At 35.1% G+C, this 19430-nt stretch overlaps 1 protein-coding gene and 2 pseudogenes across 3 annotated transcripts; all 3 read right to left on the bottom strand.

The window, feature by feature from the left end:
• Positions 1-97: 97 nt before the first annotated feature.
• Positions 98-2905, bottom strand: LOC147402034 (xyloglucan galactosyltransferase MUR3 pseudogene; annotated as a pseudogene).
• Positions 2906-5763: 2858 nt separating this feature from the next.
• Positions 5764-10885, bottom strand: LOC147402033 (histone-lysine N-methyltransferase family member SUVH9 pseudogene; annotated as a pseudogene). 2 transcript variants are annotated; one of them, XR_015178781.1, is made up of 2 exons: positions 8014-10885; positions 5764-6271 (listed from the first exon to the last, which is right to left on the bottom strand). The product of XR_015178781.1 is annotated as a histone-lysine N-methyltransferase family member SUVH9 pseudogene, transcript variant X2 (transcript). The 2 variants fall into 2 exon arrangements; XR_015178780.1 differs by having other exon boundaries at positions 5764-6252.
• A 578-nt stretch (positions 10886-11463) lies between these two features.
• On the bottom strand, positions 11464-17214 carry LOC147402032 (nitrobindin heme-binding domain protein). Its single transcript, XM_086443534.1, has 4 exons — positions 16918-17214; positions 16673-16813; positions 14967-15035; positions 11464-11799 (listed from the first exon to the last, which is right to left on the bottom strand). The coding sequence occupies exons 1-4, from the start codon at positions 17164-17166 to the stop codon at positions 11680-11682; spliced, it is 579 nt and encodes a 192-aa protein (XP_086299660.1). The 5' UTR covers positions 17167-17214; the 3' UTR covers positions 11464-11679.
• Positions 17215-19430: the final 2216 nt, after the last annotated feature.

Here is a 19430-nt window from a genome sequence, read left to right as displayed (position 1 = left end):
AGTGCAAGCCAACATAAGTTCCAAGTTTCATTTTTTTGCAATAGCTTTCTCTAATATCAAATGCTATGAACCAAAATCCAGCTATCAAAACTAAAGATTAATCAAGAAACTAACATATAATTATTACTTCTAATATGCTTTGGATGGACTACAACAGCCAGCAGAAGACATAAGGACAAGTCATCTATCTTGGCAGTACAAGTGTGATAAACATTAAAAAGAATTATTTAGCCGATCCTTAAAACAAAATGCGACAATTCTAAACTTTTAAGAAAAAAATATATTGAGAGGTTTGAAACATCTATACCTACATTAGGTTTAAAGTTCAAACAAGGTCTACGAGAGAGCTCGATGGCAAGTTTTCCAAATGAGTTCATCATGTCGTCCTGCCAAAATCCATAACTGCTATCCACTTCATGACTTGCCCAAGACAAGCTTGTTTCAAGCTGTGAGTGCAAGTAAGAGGCTTTATAGATCAAGTTTCTTTCCTGCCAATCATGAGTGATCCCTCCTTTCATTCTTCCAAGAATTTTTTGCAGCTTCTGCCGATGAACTACCAGAATCCGCATTAGCATCCTTTGGTTTTGAGAAGAACGGATCCCACTCATGAGCGCCCACCTCATGTTGTCCTTCCTCTAACAACTCATATTTCCAACTATTTTCCTCCACAAAATTATCATTTGTTCGACCTTCAACAATATCCCTTCTCAACTTCGTAACTTTCTCAACAATTGCTTGTACAGCTACGTCGAAGGCATCTTTAAGTGTCTCCAATCTAGACCGAGGATCTGCATAAATCAGCCTTGGTATAAGGCTTATAACCTCTTCTCTCATGATCTTCACCTCCTCGGGAGAAATTTGACGGAGTCTTTCCTCTATGCTAACATTCCTTTTACGAAGGTCATCCTCTGGAATGAACACTGAGTACTTAGAATAATTCCTCGGAAGATGCCATGTGTACTGTGTGTAAGCTGAACCAGGATGGAAGAAGACGGGTATACAACCCGCCAACATCGAATCAAAAGCTGATCTCCGCGTGTACGAATCTCCTTGAGGTTGTAAGCAAAATAGGGAACTCTGGAACATCTGCATTATGCTGCTTGGAGAGTGGCATTTACTCTCCCCGAAATCACATTCCAATAACTTGCTGACTTTGGATGTCTTGCACTGCTCAATTATTTGGCCTCTGATTGATTTGGGGTTGTCAGGACGCGGAGCCCCGGCGAATGAGAAGAGCCATGGCCGCTCCAATTTCCTCATACGGTCTTGCCAAACAAACACATCGGCATCCTTTGCAGGATGGAAGTAAGTAGGGTACGGGATAGCGAAATCGTTAGCATTCCATGGACTCGATTCAACCACAAACATCGACATGTTCTTCGCAGCGGGAAGAAAGAGAAGCTTGTTACCCCAATCATAGTCAACATCTGTTAATCTTCTAAAATCCCATGTTATCCTCCCCGCAACCAAAAAATGGTCCTTTCCACCCATGACACTCCACTCGGGTCTCTTAACAAGCCAATCCATCAAAGCTATCGAAGCAGCATCCCGAACAGAAATGTTGTAGCCCCAAAGATATCGGGAGATATCCAACCCCGCGTAAAAGGGTACAAAGATGGCAGAAGCAATAGAAGAATCTTGTGTCAAGCACTCGTACTGTTTCATACGATTGCTGAAGATCACGTCAACAGCGAATTGGTTCGTTGCATACCACCCAGTATTCGAGAAGACCCCTTCGACGTTCTCAAGTGGGGGACCAAGCCCGGCATTACTGGTGAATTTGCACATATTGGTCCAAAGGCTAAGACTCTTACACTCCTTCAACATATCCGAATTGAACTGAGGAGGGAGGTCGTGGACATAAATGTACCTACCCCCACATGGATCACTCTTATTCTCTACGGTTCTCATTGCCTTCATGAAAGGGAAATTTTTTGAAATTTGTTTCGATGAAGTGTGTTCTGAATTTGTTGGTAACTGTACCGACTCATCGATAGTACCTCTTCCAAGGATCGAAACATTGAAGTAAAACAACAAGAACCAAAATAACAAAGTCAAGGACACTAGGAAACAGAGACGAGTTCCTTGATTCTTTCCAACAACCTTCTCCATTTGATCAGAAGGTATGCTCACTGGCAAGCGACGTCTCATCAATTTTCAAACAAACAGATAACGGCTGATCGATCACTACGAAAACCTAATCTTACAGAATGATCCCACCAAAGAAGGATCAAACTATCACAATTCTCAACCCAAAATCACAAAATGGATTGAAAATTGAAAGAAAAAAAAAAAAAAAACCTTAATTTTCATGAAACATCCATTTGATCAGGAGGCATTTTAAACAAACAGATAGCCGCCCATCAATTACAACGAAAACCTATCCTTACAAAAAGATCTCACCAAAGCAGGATCAAACTATCACAAATTCCCAATCCAAAATGGTTTGAAATGTGAAACCCTAACCCTAATCTTTATCACCTATCCACAAAAACCAGCTGGAGACACAACAGATCAAACCATACTTGATTCGAACCCTCATTTTCGGACAAAATCTAAGATTAAAAAGAAGGATAATAAATAAACAAAGAACTCAAATTAAACTAGAAAACCACCGAATCCAAGCGAAACTAGCTATAAAATTCACCCAAAAAAAAAAAAAATACAGAAAAGTATTCGATACGATCTGCTCAATAACGTTCACTAAATTGAAGAGAAATCGATGAAAAAGATAACTTACATAGAATCAAATCAGTCAAAGTTATCTATAGAGTCTGGAATTCTTCGTTTTTTCTCTCTGTTCATGGACGCAGAAGAAGAGGTGAGTTGGGTGTGTATGTAAAGTTGAAAACTAAGCTGACAGTCTGGCGCATTTTAGAATCGTGCGCCGCTTACTTCTGTCGGTTACACCGGTGGACGCGGAACAAATAAAAACGATTTTTTTACTAGAATCAAATTATCGTTTTTTACAGTATTGGTACATCAAACGTTCAACCATGTGAACCTCTGTTTTCTATGAAAAGGAAAGAGAGCTGATATTGGCACCCCAAATTTACTTTTACATCCTAATTAAAAAAAATAAAGAAAATAATTGTAAATAACTAATGAAATTCTTTGAAGGAATTTTATAATATAATGTTTTGTAACGTTGAGATTATAATTTGAGATCATCCTTGGTAATGTTTGAAGAGTGTGATTTAATCTTTAATTGGGGTGTGATAAATAATTTAAGAAATTGGGGTGTAAATAATACTCTAATATTTACTATAACACACCAATCTCTCGAAATAAATTTTTTACACATTAAAATTGGATACTGTCTTTAGTTGGGTTTTGTTATACCATATTAATTTGAACATGAGTTTATGTAAAGTGAGTATTGTTGATGTAAATTCACATTAATTAACACTCAAAAAATTTTAATTTATGTTGACTCACGAGTCACGATAAATGATTGAAAAATAAAGAGCACACGATCCTGATCTTATAAGTGTGAAATGATGATCAAGATTTCTCCTTGAGATAAGTATCAACGAAATATATAAGATCAGAATACACATAGAAGCCCAACTATTGAGATAAGTTTCAACAAGTAGTCTTTGTCAAAGAAGTTTAACATGAAGCACATGTGCCGGTCGGGGCCTCATATGTCTAGGCATTAAAATTCAGTAAGGGTTGTCTGAGACTCTCTCAAAGGTAAAATCCTCAAAACAAATGATGTGAAACACTACATGTAAGGAGGGACACCATGTTTCAAGAAAATGTGTTTAGTGATTCTCAATGCTCCAATAATGAGATACAGTACCAACAGTAGATGGTTTTTTACATATCTACGATAAACAACAAATTTTATCTTCATGGTTGTACTGTTAGAAATGTTCCAAATGGATCTAGGTATTGTACATTAAAGAGAATTCTGGGGAGCTTGAAGTAATTAGTAATTAGTTAATGTTACATCGACACATCTTTACTATTACATTACACCAAAATTTTGGAAGGCTGAAAATGCCCTCACTTTTATATTTAACCTCACAATTATCAAAGTCATTGTCGTCAAAAGGAGTAAAATTTCAATCCCACGAAATGTTATAACCACGTTAGTTAGAATTTTAACTTACTGAAATTATAAAAAATATATTTTTTATTATTTTATGTACAAAATCACTTTAGTTAATTAAAAGAAATTTGTATAATATATTACATGATAAAAATTAGATTGTCTATTAAAATTATATTTTAAAATAATTATAAAAAAAATTAAATCATGTATAAATCCTAATTTTTGTAATATACATGTATTTAGAAATGACACCTACTAGAACAAGCTGATATATGATGGAAAAATATATTAATAAGAATATAAACTGTCTTTTACGATTAAATCCAGAAAATAACTTTAACTAACTTAAAATCAAGGTCTATGATATTAATACCTATAGACTTTACCAACTAAATTAGTTGATATTCAAAATTTTAAGATAATAATTAGTATTTAAATTTAATTTAATTGAGAAGAATTTATGAACATAACTTTAAGAGATGGAAGCAAAAGATAAGATTCTACATCACTACTTTGAACTTGGTGACCTTTTTGACCCAAACAAAATCCATCTTTAAAAAATATGAACCAAATTTTTTTGATTCAGAACAGAAATGGGAAGACAAGAATTATCTTTGTATGAATTTGTTTTTCCATCATTTAATATGTTTATTATGTATTTGAAACTGCTAAGGACCTGTGAAAAAAAAACTGAAAAAGAATTACAACACTGAAGATGCAGAGTCAAAAAAGATCGTAATTGGAAGTTGTTTTAGAATTTAAAATGAGGGATGGGAAGACTGTAATGTCCCAACTCCAAGAGCTTCAACTCATCATACACAATGTGCTCGCTATAAATCTCGAAGAATGTATCGTTTAAGAGTTAAAAATGTTTATTTATTTATTTTTCAACCCAATCAAATGAGTGCTAAAACAACAATAGCAACAGGAGCAGACTCATTATAAAAACCAGGAAAACAAAAAATCCTAGCTCAACAAACCATAACTCCTTGTTCTTCCTCTTCCTATTCTTCTTCTTCTTCAAGGATCCTTTCGTCAAGTTTAGATCTCTGAAGGACAAGTTAACTCCGGGATCTCCCAAGAAGACCTAACTCCCCAACAAAATGAAGTTGTTTACACCTTGAACACTGTTGTTTATGTAAATGTTAATGCTAAAACAGTTGTGGGATTCACCTGTTGGGCTGTGGTGGATACTTCTCGCTGCCCCAACATTTGTACCCTCCAAATTTACATGATCGCTCCTCTGGAGACATGAACCTTAAGAGACTGATATCTTCAAAGGCATTTTCCCCCTTTTTTGTCTACAAAACTGTCCATGGTTTGTCTACTTTATTTCCTTGCCTCATTTAAATAGTCTGGGTGTTGGATTTCCCTCAAACACAAGCAAAGTTTATGTTCCATTGGAATTTCTTAATCAGCGCTCCCACTAAATTGGAATCAGATACTTGTGGACAACTACTGTCAATGTTAAAGCCAAAATCTAGGTCACAAACAATTGGAATTATTATTAAATATGTTTGCAACTTCAGAAATTACACAGAAAGGATGGTAGTGATTGCATTAGTTTTTGGAATCAGAGAAAATGAGGATGGCATATTATAGTTAGGGTCTACCCGTACGTGTGCCTTGGAACTTTTATACAAAAAACACCATGACAGCTTTCGTCTTTGTTCCATGCAAACCGGTATGAATCTAAACAAGAGTAGAACAATTTAGGGGTGAACAACATTAGCTCTCATTTATGCATTTCTCTGCACATGCAATGCTTTCCATACAAGTTGTTTCTGTGTCCAAGTTCGGCAAGAGTAATCATGGTTGGATGGACACAAGAGTTGCATGCATTCCATGTACTAAACACGGGCAAACATAAAAAATTTCCTTCAAAAAGTAGATTAGTGTGTCACGGTGTTTACATAAGTGCCCAAAAAGGTAAATGCCTTCAGGCAACGCACATTGTTTTCTTCGCTGGGTACCCTTCTTCTCAACATCAGTGGACCTTCCATATCCCAGTTGCATTCGATTGTTAGTATCAAAGTGAAAACTATAAGCCTGTATATAAAAATAGTGCACCGAAGCATTAAATGGTAGCAATTGTCATGCATCTCGGATCTGCTTTCTAGGTAACATATTCTGCATCAGAAAAATTCTGGTCCGAGTCTCAAACTGTTCTTCATAGATAGTAAGAGTCTCATCTGCAAAAGGGAAAAAAAACTGAAAACGGAGCAATGATGAGAGAATTTCAATCACAGGATTACAAACCATATATGAATGCAGGTATGGTACCAAGAAGAGATCATGAATACTTGTCACCATCTACATTACACTTCTGAATAGAGTACAAGAGTACAGCAAAAGTGACAAATCTTAGCCCCAACAACTGAATATTATTGTTATTCCTTGTTAGATAAACATCCTATGATTTGCAAATGTATCTTACAATTTAAATCTTATCTATTTGAATTAAAACATGGAGCATGTGTTTTTGGTTTTGTTCTAAATCTACAGTACAGTGCGGTTAAAACTAATGGGCATTTATACTAACAAAATAGATGACAAGAAATGCAGGGACACACATGCAATTCAAAAGATTGAGGAATTGAGGATATTACTGAGAGTTAAAAACCAGTTTATTTTTACTATGCAATAATTATACATGACTTTTTCTATTTTTTTAGAGAGATCTATTGTTTGCAACTATGAGTTTAGTAAAATTGTCTCCATAATGCATAATGGGATTGCCGTGTAGAATTTTGCAGTATTTCTAAGTGTGTGTACAAACCTTTGCCTTATAACTAGTAATTGCTTACTTAAGACATATAGAAACTCCCTCCCTCCCTCTGCAATAATGATACATGACTTTGTCTATTTTTAGAGAGATCTATTGTTCGCAACTATGAGTTTAGTAACAGTGTTTCCATAATGCATAATGGAATTGCCATGTAGAATTTTAGTGTTCCATGTGTGTGTACATACCTTTGCCTTATAGTTAATAATTGCTTACTTAAGACACATAGAAACCTCCCTCCCTCCCTATTGGGATTTTAGAAAACGAAAACAAGGTTCCATCAAACACCCAAATTCTAACGAAAAAATTAAAATTTCCATCCAACAAGAAGATTTCAACCCTTGGGATAAGGATTAATTGAAAGGGGGGGAAGTGTGAGGCACCCAAATCCAAACAACCATCTCCACATGATTAGAATCAAACAATGGATGGCATGTGACCATACATCCAGCTATTTAGGTTTTCCATTCTTTATACTCATAGAGGACTCCTATAAGGACTCTTATGCTTGGTATATCTCCATTAGCATTCTTTTAACTCTTTAGACAAGAAAATCTCTTTATGAAGGAATCATCTAAAAAATAATTTGAAAACTCTTTTGGGGGAGTAGATTGACTATCTCAAATTGGTTGAACACCATTATTGTTCCAGATAACATCTTATTGATGCTACTTAGATAAATTCTTCAATTTATCCCAGTTTTTTCTTAAAATTTACCATAACGAGATCCTGTATTATTTACATAGAAACTTAGTCCAGATAATGGAGACAAAAAGATAAAACCAAGAATGAGCACAAAAGAACACATGAGAACACTAAGGGCTTTAGACATTTTACACAAATTGTGATAAGAAAACCAAATGTTAGATAAAATTCCAAGAAACATTAGAGGGTCATGTGGACATTAAAAAAGTGACAAACAACAAATTCAAAAGATCCACAATCATCTATAACACACAAACAAAACTATGGAAAAGTGTTCGTACATGGATAACAAGCAAAACCACAAAAGAAATGAAGCACAAACAGCAAAAACAAAATTTTGTTACTTACATTTCTTTGTCTTACAAAAATACTAAAATTCAAGCGAAAGATATGGCATTTAGCCATTAAAATCAATAAAAAAGACAGAAAGGTAACACACGTAGCAGAAGAGATTAAGTGTTACCAAGAAGAGGAAGTGATGCTGCTCCAAGCATCATGGGCTCAAAAGAACATGTCAAAAAAGATTATAATTCTACCACCTCTGCAAAATTCTTTAGTTGCAAAGAGCTAGCTTCCCCATTCCTTCGTCATCCATTCCATAATCAAGGCTGAGCTCTCTCAAAGGTGGGATGTTCTCCATTGCAAAGAGCATAAGATGAGGATACGATACGTTATGGTGATCATATAATACAAATTGCACAAAGACATTAGGGCTTGAACTATGGCTGAAATAGCAAGCCACATTCCTCATTCTAGACACATCCATCGCAAAATCCAATGGTGGAATCGAGGGATGTGAAGGCCGTAAAAATTCGGGGAAAACTTGAGATATATCCCCATATTCCACCCAACGTTCAGGAAACCGATTTGGATAAACCAAACTATCACCATTCATTGTTAGCACTTCTGCTTGTTGCTTAGTAAGAACCAAGCCAGAGTACTCACAAATAAAAGTACCAGCAGGAATCAGATTCAATGCCCTAACTCCCCAACCCGTCTCCCTAGACCTGAACACTTCTAATTGATGAGTCAACCCTTTTTGGCTCACACGATTCCGACAACTTGGAGGACAACGACAAAACCTTCCACATTCAAATATCAACGGTCTCCCTCTCAAGAGAACTCCGTTATGATCATAAGCAAACTCACCTCCATTTTTTTTAGCACAATAACAATCATCAGAACAACCAGAAACACAATCACACCATGTACAATTACTCATTTGTGGAAACATTAAAGGAGGGTACACAGGCCTTACAATATACTCAAACAGCATTGGATCTCGATCAGAATCAATGTCATTAAACAATGAAACTTTCGAATTTTCCTTTCCCATGGAAACATCAAAACTCAAATAACCAAACGGTCTAACAGATAAAGGATTAGACCTTAAATCCGCAGCAAATTTAAAAGCAGAAGTCCCCATTTCAAGTTGATCAGCCATTCTCACAAGCTTATACTTATACACACCAAAACCCGATTTTCCGATATCAAACCAAGAATCAACAACCCTATAAAGACCATCGTACACGTAAACCTTAGCTGAAGGGCGCCCATCGTGTGGTAACCCCCGAATCACTCTTATCTCGATTCCATAATACATGCTTCGTTCCAACGCAAGATTGCCACCTTCAAGCTTCTGATGAACACATTGCCTCACCGAATTCCTAACTTGCCCACCATGGCCAGTATAAACGATCACATCCCCGGCATCCTCGTCGTCCTCATACCCACCCGAAACAATAATGCTCGTCGCGATTGGCTCACCGTTCACACACCGACTAGCTGGAACATAGTCAATTCCAGCCTGACCCTGACCATGCAATCCAAGAACGCACAATTCCATCCGAAAGAAGAATATATCACCAATGAAAATCCCAGGGATCGAACCGATAATTCTCTTATCTCGATTCAGCCAAAGACCTCGATCTTTCATCAGAGATCCAGCTTTTAAATCCGCTCTCACTCTCATCCTCCCAGTCCCAAATCTTATTCGGCTTCCTTGTTCTTGGATCGAAAAAATTCTCAGAGATTCATAGAGTAACCTTGTTCTCCTCACGAAATCCCTATAGTATCTCTGATCCTCAATTCCAAGAGCAGAAACCCTAACCATCTCAGCCGACCGATCGTTCTTCAATTTCTTAACTACAATTGAAGAACTCGTGGTTCGATCCTGAACTGGAGGAACGATGATTGAGAGTGAATCAGGATTTAAGACCTCCAGGTCTTCGTAACTATGTGATTTATTGGCGAATGCAGACCTGAAAAGCTCAGATATTCGGAAGAATTCAGAATAAACTTCGTTTTCTTCAGCATTGATCTCTGGAAAAGGGGCAGATTCTTGTAGAGAATTAGAGTTAGGGTTTGAGAAGTAGGGTTGCTGTTGTTCATCGAAAGGTTCGAGCTTGGGTTCGATTTTGGGAGAAATGATGGGGTGAGGGAAGACATTTAGGTCTTGAAATGGGATTAAAGATCCCATTTTTAAGATGAGTCCTTAGAAATCGATCGAGTTTGAGAAAAAAAAATTCAGTTAGTTTTGTAAGAATTTGATGGTTCACACATTCAATGTCGAGCTCTTTCAGTTTCACACAGTCAATGTGTCTGAACCCTGAAGAGTGAGGTGTGACAGAGAGACTGAAAGAAGGCAGTGTTGTCGTCAGCCTGAGTATGTTGTCATCCTTATGTCTACAACAAAATTTGATGGATGGTCCTTCGAGTCATTGCAAATTGCCACGTGTTCATCTATGATTTCTTAAGACTTTCCTTTACCGTCCAACGAACAACTGTACTTCTAATGGACACATGGCAGTTTTCTGTTGCTTTAATAGCTTAACACCCTCACTGATCAACAGCAAATCTGCGTTCGATACTTTGGTTTAGAGAGTGCGTGCGCGAAGTTTGAATCCGATTTTAAGCGGGCCGCCCGCTTCCAAATTTGGGAAAACGCATCCTTTAGATGACACGTGGCCTAATGTTAACAAAATGATGACATGCCCCCCACGTTTCGTGAATTATTGAGATACCCTCCTATGTTATCAAACTGATGACATATCCCTTGACTACAATCTTTTTTATAGATTAATATAAAATTACCTAAATACCCTCAACATCTTTGAGAAGATAAACCTCAGGACTTGTAACATCATTTTTCATTAATCTACTTAAGTTTAAGTTTGCATCCTCTCTAGGGTTAAAGGAGTACAAGAGAAAATGCAATAAAGTTGACAAGGTATTATTAAAAAGAAAAAGCAGAAGAAAGATTAATGATAATCTAACTCGAAAATTTTCATTCGATCTTTAATCAATCAACGTGACAAGTGCATAGATTAATATAAAATTACCTAAATACCCTCATCATCTTCGAGAAGATAAACCTCAAGACTTGTAACATCATTTTTCATTAATCTATTCAAGTTTGCATCCTCTCTAAGAGTTAAAGGAGTACAAGAGAAAATACAATAAAGTTAGAAGGATATTATTGAAAATAAAGAGCAGAGGAAAGACTAATGATAATTGACTCAAAATTTTTCACTCGGTCTCTACTCGATCGACGTGGCGAGTGCATAGAATCATAGATCTTTTTCTCTTGTGTAACCTGAAGATAATGATCTATGGTTCTCTGCACCTACCATGGTGATCAAGAACAAATTGAAAATATTTTTGTCAGACTATTGCGATAGTAAAGAAATTGAATCCCTACCACTTTTTATGTGAAGGATAAAAAGAGTGGGGTCTTGTAATCTTGTTTTCTATCGTGTAGATGAAAGAATATGATGTCATGCTTTCTGTCATCAACTTGAAAATATTCACCAAAACGTGAAAGAATAGATACCATTTCTCCAAGATAATTTTTGAATGGTATTAAAAAAAAAATTAATAGAACAGATGAAAGAAAAATAAATAAAATTAGTAAAAAAAAAAAAGCCCCAGTTTGTTTCATCTTTCAGCTTAGTCGCAGTAGCAATATAAATAAATATGAAAGATATTGTTGACCAAAGACTCTAAAATGGAGATAACACTCATTCAATGGCAGGATATCAACAGCTTGAGCAATCAATTTATCAATTCAGCCAATATTATATTACTGCAATATCTGTTTGCGTGTCGATAACAGTGGGAAAGAGCTACATCAGATCTTCTTAAGCAAGGCTTTCAGATGGGGTTGAAGACTAATCAAATTAGTAGCCATTTGAACAACATAGGATAATTCACCATTGACTACCTCGAAAACTCGAGTTATCTCTCTCACCTGCTTGACAAAAAGAGTGACATTGTTTAACCCCGACTGTATCAAAACACTACAAATGCTTCATTCGGACTACAAATAGAAATATAAACTAACAAACAAAAATGCACAATCATTTACCAAAAAGGGCACCTAAGGAGGGCGGGCACACGCTTTTTTACCACATTAGATGGATCTCCTCTAGATAATTATGTTATACAGAGATCCAATCCACGTTCGTAAATAGCATCTCTTGATTCATCTTCAATACTACCTCTCTAACTCTAGAGAGAAAGATGGACAAACATGAGGATCCTACTACTTGTGATAACATCTCTTGACTCATCTGCAATACTACCACTCTAACTCTAGAAAATATAAGATCTTTAGGGCCTGATCATCATAACCAAATCTAGTGACATTCTTGCTGAAAATCAAACTCTCTATAAACAGATCTCTGTCAGTTTCAGCAAAACCCATGCACGGTAATCCAAGCCTCAATGACAAGGAAACTCCAACTTTACAAACAGTTCCAACTCTAGAGATTTAGGCCTGCTTAATGAATTGGGGCCTGAACATATGACGTCTGTGGAAAAGAAGGCCACAGTGCACTAGATTTTTCTTTTTAATGAATAAAGAGCAATTTCATTCAATGGAAAAAAAATAATGAAGGGGGTGCCAAGGAGGCCTCCAATACAAAATATAACATCATACAAGAGAACTACCAGACTCGGCTCATGATAGGTCCCATTTAAAAAGAGTCTTCAAAGAAAATCCCCCTAAACTCAAGAAGCGTGAGACCTCTGAAATTCTCTTTCCCGTCAACTCTTCTCTTTCCAGATGGTCCAACACACCGCAAATGATACTTTACCCCAATGAGGCACAATGATATGCTTATATGCATGATGCAGGCCCCATACAACAAATATTCCAGAAATTATTGTTTGTTTTCTTCTTCACATCCATAGAATGATTGTGATGAAGTTCTAGTTTGACATGAGTTTATCCCTCAAACTTTTCATAGTTGTAATGTGTCATTTATCAAAAAAATAAAATTTGTAATGTGTCTATGCCTACAACTTTGTGAACTTCTACAGCTATAGATGTTTTGCTAGTGACACATTAAAAGAAGAAATAAATTTTTGTTAGTTGGCTCATGATTGAGACTTTAAAACATATGAGAATTGTTTTTAAACACTTTTTACCTATTATTTCCAATTTACTTGCTTTTTGCCTATTCTAGGCAATGTACTAGATTTTTAGTGTCCAGAGGTTAACCCAATTTAATTCCCATGTCTACTTACACAAATCTTGGGGTAGACTGGCATGTATCCTAAGATAGTTGAGTGGACAAGAGGCATAACTAATAAATATGGAATTAATTGGGTTAATCTAGTAAGGAAGTTGAGTGGACAAGGACTCCAACCAAAATGAAAGAGTTAGTATTTGCCAAAAAAAAAAAGAAAAAAGAAAGAAAGGTTCAACGAATGAGAGTTGTCCCTGATTTTTGGTAGGGGAATTTTTCAATAAAAGACGTCATCTCCGACAAAGAAAATAGGAAGAGGAGGAAAAAGGAAAGGGAGGGAAGAAGATGCCCAAAACAGGACAACAAAGGTACTAATGAGGTCCTAGAGACCACAATGGCACAATTTGTAATTTAATGCTTGTAATAACCTGAAAATGATGAACTGTCTCTCTCTATAGCACGAAGATATTGTCTTAAGGTGATGAACCTCATCAACAAATTTTTTTTAATAAGTAGAATTTTTAAGAGAAAAAGGCCGGTCGAGGTAACAGGCCAAACCGCAAGCTGATTACAAATAGTAACTAATTGCTATCCATAAAGCAAAACCAATCCCATCAACCTACAAAGTCCTTAAAGAAGACTCCTTCAACCTCTTTAAATACCTTATACAAAAAGAACGAAAGGCCCAAGATAGAGAGTATAATCTCTTGAACATGGTGCTCTTTTCCTTTAAAGATTCGATTATTTCTCTCCGTCCAAATCTCCCAACACACGGCAAAATGTGAAAGACTCTTACTTATCAAAAAAAAAACGTGTAAGACTCCAGAGCCGCCTCTTAGACGTCAAAAAGGCAATGTCCATTGAGATCCAAGATTCAAGCCAAAAATGAAAAGCAAACCGACACCCCAAACAATTGTCTCTCATTTTTTTGGTGCTCCTCTCCATTTTTTCTAGATTTACAAGCATTTTCTGGATTTCAATGCATATATGTGTATGTGTTGATGAGTTTTGCATCCATGAATTGTGGGGAAAATCTCAAGGAAATGAAGACATCCCAAATTTTCCCTCCCAGCTTTTATTATGAAATTAGATCATGAATGTAAAAAACAAAACTTGGAGTTCATATTATGTAAAATTACACTATAGGTCATGTACAAGTCTCATTTACCTCTAATTTATAAACTACATAATTAAAAGAAAATAAAAAATATATATTCCAAAGAATCCAAAGAAATGGAAAAATGCCAATAATGTTTCCTTTTGGTTTCCACATAAATGTAAATATTTTGGTATATATTTCATCAAAATATGTTGAAATTTAATATCATGCATCATGCATGCATCTAATTGTACCATATGAACCCATAATCACTAACTAACCAAACACACAATGCCCTCAAAAACACATTTTCACCGTAAAAAAATCATTTTAAAGCATGGAAACACATTTAACGAACAAATATTGGTAAGAAATAAATAAAATCTGTAGAAAACAAATAATAGGAAAAGAAAACAATCAATAATTGCTTTGTTGGCAAGGAGTTATGTACTATATGAACCCATAATCACTAACTAACCATACACACAATGCCCTCAAAAACACATTTTCACAGTAAAAAAATCATTTTAAAGCATAGAAACACATTTAATGAACAAATATTGGTCAGAAATAAATAAAATCTGTAGAAAACAAATAATGGGAAAAGAAAACAATCGATAATTGCTTTGTTGACAAGGAGTTATGAAAAAATAGTTTTGGAAGAGTATAGTGTGATAAAAGCTATATTTTGCTTTTCATATGGAGAGGAAAATAAATAATATTATATTTTTAAAGAAATGTGTAATATGTTGAGCAAAACAATAAAAAGATTTCGAATGAACGATGTACAAAAATAGGCAAAGTAATAAAACTTTCATGTGTACTACAAGACTAAATGTAAATTACCTTTGAAGCATTCCCTACAAGTTCGCTTTGAAGCTTCACAACCTTCTTTTCAACGTCATATGTCCCTTTCTGCAAAATTTCAATACAAAGAATGAATAGATAATAATAAAGGTAATGATAGTAATATCGTATAAAGGGAAACTGATAATAAATGAAGAAAAAGATAAACAACTTTACAAGGTTAATTGTTAAGTCCTTGTCAACCAAATTTTGAAGGTGGAGTGGAACTCCTTCAAAAAGGAGAAACCAATGACGATCTGCTTTAGGCCGAATGGGGTAGTCTAAAACATTGTGTTAACAATACTTTTGGTTATGTGGCCTCTAAGTGTAGGTTGGTTGGAGTGGTGTCTTGAAGTGTAGAGGAAACTTTTTTATGCATTTTCAATCCTTCATAGGATACGGTGATGAGGCTCGTTTATGGTTTGACCATTGGGGTCCAAATTATGTTCTTTTAATCGTCTACAATAAGAGCTTAGGATCCATCTTGGTCTGTTTGGAAGAATGGAATTTTCTATAAAGGTTGATTTTATGTACCAAGGCAACAATAAAAAAATCTACAAATGGATTTGAATGTTCAAAACTACCCCCTCCCCTGTCTGTCAATAAAATCACCTATCTATATTAAAAAACAAACCCCTAAACTGCAAAAAGGAAAGAACCAATTGAACATTAAGGCTTTATGTGAAAAGAAATAGCCATGTCTTCCTCCTTACCTTAAACACACTTTAATTCCTTTTTTTTTAATAGATATCCCAACAAATTCCAAAATGTAAGAACCTCCAAGGCAATCACCCTCCTAGAGAAAAAAATGATATGCACCAACTTCCAAAAAAAAACCTCTAAAACTGAAATAGGCATATTCCAACTAACACTACAATATATTAAAATCATAAAATGGATTTCCAAATAACCTTAGCAAGAGAAAATGAAGCAGTAATAGTCCACATAATCATTATTTGCTTTGCCCATGTATCAAAAATCAACTGTGATCTTTCTTCCTAGATATTAATGACCCATTGTAAAGATTTTATCAAAGGACCTAGTCCCAAACAAAAAAAGGATATTTTGGAGAGAATCCTAGAATTCCAGACACAAAGGAAGCAGGATAAGAAAAATCAGAATAATTGTTCAAGGCCGCATAAAAACATGGATGTCCTCCATAGTCCATACCTCCAACCCGTACTTCATTATTGGAAAAGTTTATGTTTAAATCCAAGAATTTCCCTCAAAAGAACATACAAAACCTCACAAGAATATATGTTGGTCAAGGGATGCCCAACAAAAAGGAGAGTGTCATTTAAGATAGACCCTTGAAGGTGCCAAGCTAGCTTAGTTGGTAAAGTATGTGGATGTTGTTACCATATAACTGTGTTCAAAACCTGCACTCACCCAAATTATTGAACCCATTTAAAAACAAGATTATCTGGTGGCAACACCAACATTTTATAGATAACCAAAAGAAAAAAAGACAAACCCAAACCACTAAAATGCAATTTATAATTACCAAAAGTTCACAAAAACATGATTTATGATTTTAGGCAGCAACGACACCTTGGTTGTGATTTTTTTTTATTTTTTTTAAAGAAGGTGAATGATTTCTAAGTTCTATATTGCAATCAGTTGAAGATGATTCAACTAAAAGGAGATGAATTAAAAAAAGACAATTAGGGTTTGATATGAATTGAGTTTGAAAGAGTAAGTAATACCTGAACCTCCACAAGACCAGTGCTTTGAGAAATTACAACTTCAATGGTTCCATCTGGTTTTGGTCTCCAATACCCACTCTCAGCATGCATAGGCTCTCCAGATACCAATTTCCATGTCTTCTGTGAATAAGCTATCACAGGCTGCTCCAACAAAACAAAACTACATCACTTTCAATTACAGAGATAGATAGATAGACAGATAGATAGGTAGACAGACATAGATAGAGAGAAGGGGAAAAAAAAACCTTTCCAGAATGAGAGAAATTGAGCTCTTCTCCATAGTTGAAGGAATTAATGGTGGGGAAACCACCTTCGCCTTCACCTCTCCATGTGCCCAGCAAATATGAGAGAGGGACGATCGCTGGATGCAGAGGAGCGGTCATCTCGTCCTTCTTCGATTTGTTTCTCTCGTGTTTCTTGCGACAGAGAACGACTACTCCACCCTTCCTTCTCTCTCTCTCTCTCTCTCTCTCTCTCTCTCTCTCGACTAGCATTGACGAATCCGCCTACGGTTGATTCTATGCTGCGTAGACGTTGACCCAAAAAATGAGAATGCAAAGCAACGAAGATAGAAGGATAAGTCAGTCTAGGGTCTTGTTAACGTGTGCCCTGAGGGCACATGTTGAGGTCCGATAAATACACTTTGAAAAGTGAATTTTATATAATAAAAAATACTCTTAAAGATTTTTTTTACCAAAATACCCTCAGATTCCGATTTTCAAAGTGTTTTTATTGCACTTTAACCTATGCCCTAAACACACGCTAACAAAATCATATAATTTATTAGGAGAGCGTTTGGAGACTTTAGAGAGCCAAACACCTATATAATAAATATAACTAAGTTGGAACAGTTGTATGTATGTGACACAAACGCCCAATCAATTACAATGTTGAGAGGGAGATAAATCCAACTAGAAAAAATCTTTCATCATCTATAATTTTGTAAGTTAAATCTCTCATCAAGCTATAGTTTCAGGGGATCTACTTTATTTTCTTCATTCATCACCTCCTCTAATTCGACTATGTTTTCTTTTTAACTATTTTATTATTTTTCAACTTTTACTCCTTTAACTTCAATTTTTTTAATATCTCTCTATTTTTTTTTTCACTTTTACCCTCATAACCTGAAAGATGATGTCCCTCTTTTAACTTTACTATATTTTCTTTTTTACTCTTTTAATCCATTTTATTATTTTTTTCTTACCCTTTTAATTTTTTTTTTTAATGATACCCCTTCCATCAAGCTATAGTTTATTGGGATCCACTTTAATTCATTTATTCTTCACCTCTCTGAATTTTACTATATCTCATCTTTTACACGTTTAATCAATTTTATTGTTTTTCATATTTTACCCCTTTAATCCCAATTTTTTATAATACTACCCCTCCAACTTTATTTTTTTCACGTTTACCCCTTAACTCGAGAGAGGATGCACGTGCGATTGAACTCTAATTTTTCAATATATGGGCTAGGAGTTTTAAATCGAGGAGATCATCTTTGCAAAAATTCAGTCCATTCCGAAACTTCTCGTCCTATCAAAAGTGGTTTTCATAATTGAATGGTCCAATCAGCCCATTCCAAAACTTATAACCCGTATATTGAATAATGTTTAGCACAACGAAAAATCATAAAAATTTTAGGATTTTCTTTCTCTTTTTTATTTTTATTTTTTGGTTAAATTTGTTTTGCTAATTATTTTTTTCAACTCCTAAGTCGCCATCCCAACCGACAAAAAATTTATCTTGTATCTTCATATGATTTGCAGGGTTAAGGTTTTTGCCCCTCATGCCTAAGTTAACCCTACTTTTTAATCTTCTTTTTTTGGTACTAGGGGTTAACTCATGTTTAGAATTGTAACATTAATATAACTTTTTGGATTCTCCAATTCTGGATCCTCTTAGTGGAAGATTGACAGAGTGATTTTTTATTTTAATAGCATTTTAATCTTGTTCCATGTAGGGAGACCTGGACAATAATAATCTGGTTCATTGTAACTATGATCGTGTTGTTTTGTAATAAAATCAAAAGGATCTTTAACGAAATGAGAAAATATGTGTACTATTGAAGAACTTTCCACTATTCGTAGATGTTTGTGCTTAGGTGATTATCTCTTTTGGTTGATTATGGCTCATGTTTTTCTTTTATTTTCACAGAGGAGCCTAATATGAATCTCTCCATGGTGGACGCTCATGTTGCCCTACTCAGAGGAATTTGTAGAAGGTGTATGAAAGTCCATTTGCATAAACTTGACATGAAATGGAGAAGTAAACGTTTGGGGATTTAATCATTTTTGGTAATGGGGGTTTTAGTCACGCTTTTTTAGGGATTTAACTTTTATAATTTCTTTCATAGGAAAATGTATGTTTTTAATTTTGGCTGGATCTAGGTGTGTTCTCGACGGCCAACATTTGTAACAAGCTATAGGATTCCCTCTAATTGTTATTATGTTTGGTTCTTCTTATTTCATCTATTGAATGTAATTGTTGTAAAAACATGAATTTTGTACTTCTTCAATTCATTATAGGTGTTCCTAACTTTCAATGAAATGGAAGTTATATAAGGCTGAAATCTTGTGAAACTCCATGGTCTTAACCAGTTTGATTTTTTGCACCTCTCTCAATTTCATCCGGTATGATAAGTTTGAATTTTATGCACTCAAAGATGTTAAAATCACAATTTTTTTATATTTTTATATATTCTCTTTCATATAGATATGAGGGCAATATACTAAGGGAATGTTAAAAAAATAAAAAATAA

The sequence above is a fragment of the Akebia trifoliata genome, chromosome 5 (assembly GCF_017979445.1).
Source record: "Akebia trifoliata isolate Shusen 1 chromosome 5, ASM1797944v1, whole genome shotgun sequence".
Lineage (NCBI taxonomy): Eukaryota > Viridiplantae > Streptophyta > Magnoliopsida > Ranunculales > Lardizabalaceae > Akebia > Akebia trifoliata.
This window is presented reverse-complemented; position numbering and strand designations above follow the sequence as displayed.